Raw genomic sequence first — 10,237 nt, 5'->3', positions numbered from 1 at the left:
AGAGAGAAAGCTATAAAATCACTAGACCGTGGGAGGAGGGAGGGGCCGGGAGGGAGTGTCAGGGTATTCACTGAGAGAGTCCTTTATCCAGTTGGTTGGTTCCCAAACATGACAAACCATGAATCATTAACGACCACACCAATGGAGACGTGATATGCGAAGAGAAAAATGATGATCAAGAGGAAAAAGAAAAATAGAGATATTTGGAGAACAAGCTACAGTCGTGTGAGTAATACTATCTTATACTCCCCCGCAAAAATAAAATCTTATATCTAGGAAGTGACATTCGACGCCATTATCGTGGCCAAAGCAACGAAACACCAAGCCCTAGTTAAGAAGAGAGAAAGCTAGAAATTCATCTGCACGCACAAAAAAATCAAACAGATAAACAAGGAAACTACCTTGCGTCTGGGACGTCGTCGGGCACGACTGGCAGGTGAAGCTCCGGGACGGTTTGGAGAGATGATTGCTGCAACGAAACGACGCTGGCCCTGACCTGAGAGCTCGAGAAGCCGGCCGTGCGCATGACGCGGTCGACGCTGGGGTCGTCGAGGATGGAGAGGACGAGCTGCTCGAGCTCGACCTTGTCGCCGCCCACGGCGCCCCTGCGACCGTGCGCCTGCGCCCGCTTCAGCGCGGCCGTGAACGCGTTGGACCGCGCAGGTTCGACGTGGTCGCCACCGCCGCGGCTCACGGCCATGGCGAGCTGGTTGAGCGCGAGTTCTAGGCAGAGGTCGAGCGTCTTGTGCTGCAACGGGTGGGACTGGGAGCTGAGGCAGGCGGCGTGTAGGATGCATGACGGGGACGCCGAGAGCATGGCGCTGACCATGTGGAGCGGGGTTACCTGCCTGTGGCCCCGCTGCTCCGCCAGGCTCACCGCCAGCCGCACCACTCCGGCCGCCTCCTCCCCCAGTGCCTGCCCACCGGAGATCCGCATACTCGGCCGTGCCACCCTAGTGAGCGAGCTAGCTACTGCTCTTGAAACCGCACGTACAGGCACTAGTCTTCGAGTGTAGTATACTGTAGACGTAGGTAGGCGATTCTTGTTTCCATACACATACATGAGGGCCATTTATGCATGCCGCTGCACGGGTGCATATCTGGTCATACGGTGCCTCGTATGATCCCCTGATCCGAGACCATGTGGGGCGTTGGATCTGGTCTGGAGGCCCAGGATTGAGTAGGCTCAGCTCGCATTGGAAATCATATAAAAGACACCCTGGATTATTCCGTAATACAGTGGCGAAGTGTCTATCCTTCGTTTTGTTCGTGTCGATACCACACCGCTGTCGCCGCCGGCCATGGCTGCCCAAATCCAGAGTAGACTATGGGCGTGTCTGGTTGCCCGCATTAAGTCCAGTCTGACCTGCGTGGGAAGAATATGGCCCGTTTGTTTGCCTGCGTTCACTGTGCGGCCCGTATCGCACGAAACTTAAAGCACGTCCAGACCAGGCCCAGGGGAAACGCCTGAATCGGCGGTAGCTCGTGACCTGGCTCGGACGAGGCAGGGGAGGGCGGCGCGCTTCTCCTCTCATGCGAGCAGGGGAGATGGCGCGAGCTCGCCCGCGTCGCCGAAAAATCAACGGGAGGATTTCGGATCACCTCCCGCCGAGTCCACCCCTATTTAGCCCCTCCCTCACCGCCCCAACTCCCGCCACCATTCTTCTTCTGTTCGAGCTTTCCCGCTGACGCGCATCGGCACCGACGAGCAGGTAAGCGGCGCAACTTCATCGGCCGGCGGTCCACGGCGTTGGCGCTCCTTCACCTGCCGGCGTTGATCTTCCACGACCACCCCCCTCGTACTCAAGCTGCAGCCATGGCCTCTGTGAGTTGAATCCCCCTTTCTCTCTGTTACTTCTAGCTAGATCTAAGCTACAGCTAGGGTTTGATCTAGATGCTTGTTTGATAAGTGGTCTGATCTGTGATCTGATAAGGTTGATTGCTATGGTGCGGTTGCAATTTGTGGTAGGGTTAGATGTTCAAGCATGTTGTAGGCTAGATTAGTAGTAGAGTTTGAAGTTGAACCTTGTGCTTGTGTTGAATTATGCTTAGACCTGTGATTTGTAGCTATTGATGGTCCATTTGTAGCATGTTGTTTGTTGTTGATGTATGTTCTTGCTCATAGAATTGTCTGGTATGCTTGGTATGATAGCGATGAAGTATGTGCTTACTATGATAGTGATGAACCATGTACATGTATGCTTCTGCTTTCATGGATTGTCTGCTATGTTGTGTGCTATGCTTACTGCCAATACGTGCTATGATTGTAGGACATGACAACGCAGACGCAAGATCTTAGTCACGCCCTTGTCGTGTCCGACAGCCAGTTTGCTCCATCGTTTGTCGAGGACTCGCAGCCTGTGTCCGAGATGGCACCTGATTCAGAGGTGTTCGTGTCTGATTCCATCTATGTGCTAGTAGTGCTCGTTGAGGCAACTACTGCTGCTGCTGTTGTTGCTGCCGCTGCACTCAAGCTAGCAGCAGCAAAGGCGAAGAAGGATGGTAGGTCGAATAACATGAAGTGGCAGCCGTTCATGTCCACGTTCGTGCTGAACAAAATGTGTGAGCTCATTTCTAGTGGAGTTAGGACTGACAAGGGCTTCAAAGAGATGCACTTGAACACCGTTGCGAAGCAGGTGTTCGAGTTCTGTAGGTAAGAGGTGTCTGCCACCGAGGTGTACAACCACCTGAGAAAGTGGAGAAGTCAATGGATCTAAGTGTCCAAGCTGAGAGACCTTAGCGACGCCTCATGGGATGAGAACACCTGCTCCATAGTTCTAGAGGCATAGCACTACGCCGACCATGTCGCGGTTAGCTCACAGCCCTCTTCCTTTTCATACTGTCCACCATTGCCTACTCCTAATCGCAACTAACAACACTTGTGTTTCATTCTTAGGACCACCCAAGGGACGCTGAGTTCCTCAACACATCCATCCAAAACTACAACCAGATGCAACACATCTTCTCCTTCGGGCTAGCAATTGGGAAGCATGCCATGGCCTCGGGGGAGCCTCTTGGTTCTCCCATGCCAGACTTCCCTGGGACCTCGGACGTCGAGGTCCTTGATGGCCCTGACAAGCCCACTGCGAAGCCCTTCGACAAGCCATTTGACCCCGTCCATGATAGGAAGAGGAAGAGAGGAGGCCTGATGGAGGAGGAGATCAATGTCTTTTGCAGCATGACTGAGGCGGTGAAAGAGGTGGCAACAACCATCAGGGAGTGCAAGCCCCTGGACGTCCACCCTGACCTCTATGGCGCCGTCATGACCCAGGGTGGCTTTAGCGATGAGGCTCTCATGGCAGCTCTCAGCCACTTGCTTGACAACAAGGCCCAGGGTGTTGGGTTCGTTGCCATGGCCGATGCTCACAGGGTGCTGTGGCTCAGGACCTGGCTGGGCAAGCACTACTACTAGAGTAGTTCTGCCTGTGAGCGTGCATGATCCCCGATGGCGATGGTGGTGGCGACGACGATGACGATGACGACGTACATTTTGTGTAGCTAGGGCTCAAAAACTATTTGATGGTCTGTATATTTTGGTGAGGTGGTATATACTAATCCCTCACGGTGAACTTGCGGTGGTAGGACGACATCCTCTTTTGGATGTGGTGGTAGGTTAACACCAAGGTAGTGTTAGGAAGAACTTGCTATGCCATATGATCATGCATGCTTTACTTCTCTTCTGCCCGATTGTTGTTTGTGTGCTACTTTGCTTGTTACTTGTGTGCTTCATTGATTTGCTGCTTCAACTCTTGCTCTTGTGCATTTCTAGGGCAAGTGGTATGTCATGTTCATCGGTAAGGTCTCAGGGATTTATAGTTCATGGGAAGAAGCCAGTGCACAAGTGGCATCGTATAGCAACATAGCACCTATAGAGGGTTCAAGACTAGGCAGGCAGCAGAACAAGCTTACTCCGAGTGGGTGCGAAAGCACGACAGCAGTGTTGACAGTCGCAAGGTTGGAGGTGTCAAAGTGGATCGTCAGTTTGGGCTGAAGCTGAAGAACTTCATCATCTTCGCCCAGCTCATCGCCATTGCTATGCTGTGGCGTTTGTGTACTAGGTGTGGGTAAGCTCACCAATTAGGGTACAAGGTAAACACAACATATACGCCGTATGCAACCAAACGCCGTGTTCATGGGCCACTCGGGCCAATGCAGGGAACCAAACAAAGTGCACTTGTATATTACCTAATGCAGGGACACTATATGCAGGCAACCAAACAACTGGCAGATGACGTATTAAAGTTTATTTTTGCTCAATCAGGCTGGGTTGAGAAATGTATACCCTATAGCAAACGGCAATCAAACACGCTCTATATGGCTCGCACGCGTGTGACGAATCTTTGCTCAGAGCCGGTCAGCCTGTTGACAGTTCCATGGAAACCGAGACGGACCTCTCCCCGTCGCCGCTGGAGCCGGCTGCGTCGCGGGAGCCGGAGACCCTACGAAAACAAAGATCTGGTAAGAGGAAGTGCATCCTTTGTCGTTGGCATCTGGGCCGTTTTCTAGTGTTCAGTTTCGTTATTTTGGTACTCCCTCCGTAAAGAAATATAAAAGCATTTAGATTATTAAAGTAGTGATCTAAATGTTTTTATATTTGTTTACAGAGGGAATATTTGGTTTTAGGACTGGATGTCGGTGCATCAGTTTCCAGACCAAAAATCTTTGGGAACAACTACAAAACAATTATGCATTGCTGGCTCACATCATATTTTGAATTTGAATGGGAACATGTGAGCCCGTAACAGAAACTTTATATTTGATCTGGCTTATGTAATTACTTTCCTGCCTTTTCATCATGACTGTTTTTCTTCAGTCAAATGACACTGTCTTCTTTCACGTTTAATACTAACAAATGTATTATGGGTAAAATAAGATGCCAGCGCCGTTTAGATTCCTACAAGAGAACAATGTCTTGGAGGGTGAGTAAGAAGCTTTTCATACATGGCACATTTAACTTAGTACAGTGCAGTTGTCGACGTTGCACATCGAGGGCGCACGGCAGCCGGCATGCATGCAGGAGTAATTGCGCTCCCATAGCTAGCTACACGCAGACGCAGTTATACCAGTCAGGTCCGCGTTGCAGGTGGTCGTCGTCGTGATGGATTAGCAAGGAACAGGACAAGGGGAAATCTAGGTACAGCAGATCTCCAGGACCACAGTGGGCAACATCGTCAGTCGATCTTCAGATCCTAAGTACTACAGGACATCGTCTGATTTTGCATCGTACTCCCTCCGTCCGAAAATACTTGTCGTCAAAATGAATAAAAAGGGATGTATCTAGAACTAAAATAAGTCTAGATACATCCCCTTTTGTTCATTTTGATGACAAATATTTCCGGACGGAGGGAGTACATAATAAATCGGCCACGCACAAGTCGTGCGCAAAGTAGTTTCGATTTCGGAATGTAATCAAACCGCTAAGTAGCTTGTTTTACTCAGGTTGTCCTAAAAAATTAATGAAATATATGTGTCCTATTTCGTGTTCATGTAGTCATCACTATTCACAAGGACAAGATGGGAGTGATTATTAATGGCCGAGCATCCCAGGAAGGACAGGAGTATATACTGTACTCGTAGAACAAAATGACCGCGATAGGGGCTCTGTTGCTATCAGGCTAAAGTTTTTTGCTAGCAGGCTAAAGTTAGCACTGAAGTCTGGAGTATTTCAAACTTTACAAGAAAAAGACTGGTGTGTCAGAATCCCAAAGCTCCTTTTCTTATTAATTCCAGCTACTTCAGTGTGTGTCCCAATTCCCAAAGATCTTTTTCCCTATTATAACTTCATTGTGTTTTTGCTGTAAAAAGAAGAACTCTAATATAGTACTTTTTTTCTTGCGGGAATTACCTTCGGTATCTATAAACGACTTGTTAGCAATCTTAAGGGCAAATTGGTCAGCTATTTCAGTCAGCTCTTGGCTATCGAGGTAGTTACCATTTTTGTATGTAGGATGCCTTCAACATTCATTCGTGAAACTTTGATCGTGCTCAGGTTGACTGCTTGAATGTCTATCGAAGTACTTACCATTGTGCACATTTGATTGATAGCCAATCTTATATTTAATAATTGGAGGCACCTTTCCAGTCTTCAAGTTAATCCACATCAGCAAAATTAATTTAGCCATTAGAATGTAAATTTAAATGGTCAAGATCTTTTAGAATTAAAGAAAATCCCCACGTACATAAAGTATTGAACCTGCACGTACATAAGTAAAAGAAAAGATACCACATCCGCAAGAGACTAAACCCAAACGTACAAAAGAAACACATCCAATTTTTTTAAAAGATGTGCCACGTTTTGCAAATAAAAAGGAGGGGTGTACCGTACAACTTTTTTACAGTATAAAAAGCATACCCTACAACTAAATATGCTTCATACCCCACGTATGAAAGAAAAAAACATTGTCAAGAAAAAACACACTTGCACGTCGGCTCAAAAAATGGAAGAAGACCCGTATATATAAATAGTCAAGAAGCTTCATGTTGAAAGTGAGCATATGCCTGATTGAATTAAAAAGAAATTCTAGACCCATGGTAGAAAGGAAGACCAACAAAAATAAAATAAAGCAGACATGAACATACCAAAATATCTCCCTAATGGCTTCCTGATATCACCACTGCTAGGTCATCAATGTAATATGTGAAATCACCGAATTTTAATACATGTAGGGAAATTTGCATTATTTACACGCATAAAAATCATATATGAACTTAAACCTATTGATAAATATCAGTTGAAGGAATACCAATGTTCTTTCTTTGTTTTTTTCTGATAGGGGTTGGCAAGGCAGACAGTCGTGTATTTCAAATAGGGATATTTCACAACCACATCAACTACAAGAAATGATTTTTTTTGTGCTAAAATAATCGTATCAAGCATTACGAGTCTATGCCAAACAATTGATATATCAGTAATCTTTGAAAAAACAAAAGTACCTATGAGGCATATGCCTATCACACTTCAATTTTGTTTTTTGTGTAGTCTGTGTGTACGGCATCTTTCAACCAATTTTCTGTTGCGTTGTGTTATATATGCTACAATGTATATATCAAATATGCCAGGAAGATGTGTATCTAGCCATATGGATGAAAATAATTCATACTCTCTCCATCCCTTAGTTGGTGGCCTAAAATTCAAAAGGAGGTGTATCTTGCTACTATGAGAAAAACCTCCTTCACACTAATGATAGTGGTTTGAGGAATATAAATGGGAAAATTGATGCACTGAATCAAAAAGTTAAGTTTATAATACACGTGTCTATTATGTGTTATCATTATTTGAATAAATTAGCATCCGCCCAATAGTATGATAGCTGCAATTTAACACTTCCAGTTTACATCTTAATAGATTTCATTAATAATTTTATATCCTTATAATAGCTAGGCCGTGCAGGTGCACGGGTTGAAAATTTAAAAAGTAAAAAAACAAAACTAATTTTAGGAAAACATATATGAGAAAATACAAAATAGCAAAAGATGTGATTAAAGACTCTAGAATGATTTAAAATTTAACTTTACAAAATTCATGAAAATCATCTAAATTGTTGAAATGAAATTGAGTTATTTTTTAGGGAAAATATAAGTTCTATGAATAACATTTTTGCTAACTCCAACTTTCTTGAGGTTTTTCTTCATGTGTAAGTCCAGGTGCGGGGTCTCAAGTTGTCTTGATGTCTCCGAATTGAAGCTTATACATGTTACCTCGAGTCAAAATGTACACAAGGAGGGGAAGTTACAAAACACCCCGCAATGGCACCGTCAACCAAGATATCAAATTAAGAAAGTAGGAGCTCAACCACGCGACAATCACATTGACAACAGTGGGAGCTCCAAGTCGCACGGTCCTCCGAAGCGCGTGAAAGATATAAGCGAGGTGCATGAGATAGAGTTGATGATGTCGTTTTTGTCCGGATAAGCACTTCTGTGCATGTTAGAAGTTTGCAGCTAAAACATTGAGTATTAAATGGATATGGATAGTTCACAAGTTAGGAAACCTCGTTGGCAGGGTCACCACACGTTGGGCAACTTTAGTGTGCCATGTTGCACGAAAATCATGACAAAAAATCGATGTAAACATGTAATATATACAAGGCATTGAAAGATAGAAGGAGTCCATTGTGGCATAAAAATCACACCTCCTGGTATAATTAGGGTACCTTATATGTGTCGCGGTCATGTAAGTATTTTGTGTTTCTCGTGGAAAGTTTTGTAGGAGTTCCAGTCGAGGATCCAATGGTTCTGAGCCTTCCAAATATTCTATGGCAACATGCATATCCTTAGTCGGACACTATAGTTGTTAAACTAAGTGCATCTACAATTGCGATGGGATAATTTGGCCCACTATATGTCCACAAACACGTTTGGATGGTGTCTGGGTGTGTCCGCTTTGCCCTATTTTCCATGCACTCAACCATGTCCCTCAAATTCTCTAGACACATGCATGTGAATGGTGAGGATGGAGAGAGTAATAGAAAAATGTGGCCTGGGGTGGGCCGTGTCCGATGTGGCAAACTGCCCCGACATGCCCCAGACACCCTCATATCCAACCCCTGTATGGGCTTAGTTTGATGGTTTGCGGCCGGACCTGACATATAAGTACAATTTTGGGTCCGGTTGAGTGGCATTTTTTCTTCCCTCTTCTGTCTGAGCTATCTGATATATGAAGAAAGTTTGAGGGGTCGAGTTGTATATGTTCTAACCTCGCCACTCAATCATCACTAACTACAAAGTATACCACGCCCACTCGCAAAAGAACTCTCAATCGATGGTACATGCTGCATAACTACCCCGTGATGCATGTGGCTAGCCAACAAGCCCAACGGATTTTGAGGGGATCATTTGTCACCCTCATATTTGTATTGGCAGTTGACTTTTTGCAATCAATTTTAAATGAAGCTATGTAGGCCAAATCTTATTTAGGCTCCCATTAACTCACGAGCAAACTAGGATTTCCCAATCATTCAGTATGTAGATGATACAATTATGATCATTCCTGCAGATGAACACCAACTCCAACAAGTCATCAATCTTCTATCACAAGTCATCAATCTTCTATCTCATTTTGCTTCTCAAACTGGTCTCAAGATAAACTACAATATATGTCCCGGTTCCGATTAATGTGGGGTAGAATAATCTCAATAAGTTGTTGGGATCTCAATAAGCTGTTGGGACTCCTAGGATGTAAACTTGGTAATTTACCCTTCACATACCTTGGCCTTCCTCTTAGCGCACACAGACTCAGAAATGAAAATTTCACTCCTATTTGTCAAGAAGTTGAAAGAAGATTGGTTGGAGTTTCCACTTTGCTATCATATGATGGGAGATTGCAGCTGATCAAATCTACTTTCTCTGCCCTCGCAATCTTTTACATGTGTGCACTAGCTTTGCCTATAGGCATCATTTAGCAACTTAATAAATATATCAAGAACTTCTTCTGGAGGAAATTTGGATAAGAAAAATCAGGCCTAGCTTTGATTGCTTGGGACAAGGTTTGCAAACCTAAGGACCAAGCTGGGATGGGGATTTTGGATATTGCTCTGCATAATAAAGATCTTCTCACGAAAACCTCCATGAATTCTTCAAGAAAGATAACCTTCCCAGGATTAATTTGATCCGGAACAAGTATTATGCCACTGAATTGCTAGGTTCAAGGCTGATTGGGTCAAGTTGGTGAAGATCCTATCTTAAGATCTTGTCTGATTTCAAGGCTTTGAGCCTTTCACAAACTGCAAGGCTGGCCATGGAAGTACAATAAATTTTGGTATGATTCCTCGGTAGGTAGTGTCATGGATCTAAGACGGACAGTAGAATGGGGGGTAGGTATGAGGAGGCAAGATCCTAGCTATGGCGAAGTTGTACACACGAGTTTTACGAGTTCAAGCCCTTCGCGGAAGAAGTAATAGCCCTACGTCTCGGTGCCCGGAGGCGGTCGACTGGATTATGTAAGTGTGCGTTTACAGGGGGTGCGAACCCTTGTGCCAGTGGAGGGGGATGGCTTATATAGAGTGCGCGAGGACCCCAGCCAGCCCACGTTACAAAGGGCTTAAAGTACATTAAGAAGGAGGCGTTACTGGTAACGCTAGTAATTAAATGACATAAATGCCTATTAAGTCTATGAAGTAAATGTCCGACCGTTGCCATGCGGAGTGACTTTAGGTCTTTTGTCATCGAGTGATAATTGTTGCGGTCGAGTGACCTTGAACCTTCCAAGTGGAATGACTTGTGGTTAAGTGGATGATGC

The 10,237-nt window shown here is 45.1% G+C and overlaps 1 protein-coding gene across 1 annotated transcript in view; it reads right to left on the bottom strand.

The window, feature by feature from the left end:
• Positions 1–1,009, bottom strand: part of LOC119272648 (protein SMAX1-LIKE 3-like) — a 4,531-nt gene extending 3,522 nt beyond the window's left edge. The window contains exon 1 of the mRNA XM_037554094.1: positions 402–1,009. Within this exon, the coding sequence (XP_037409991.1) occupies positions 402–937 (536 nt within the window). The 5' untranslated portion in view covers positions 938–1,009. The remainder of the gene's footprint in view (positions 1–401) is intronic.
• Positions 1,010–10,237: the final 9,228 nt, after the last annotated feature.

Source organism: Triticum dicoccoides, chromosome 3A (genome assembly GCF_002162155.2).
Source record: "Triticum dicoccoides isolate Atlit2015 ecotype Zavitan chromosome 3A, WEW_v2.0, whole genome shotgun sequence".
Taxonomy (NCBI): Eukaryota; Viridiplantae; Streptophyta; class Magnoliopsida; order Poales; family Poaceae; genus Triticum; species Triticum dicoccoides.
The sequence above is the reverse complement of the archived record's forward strand: the minus strand, read 5'-3'. Positions and strand labels throughout refer to the sequence as shown.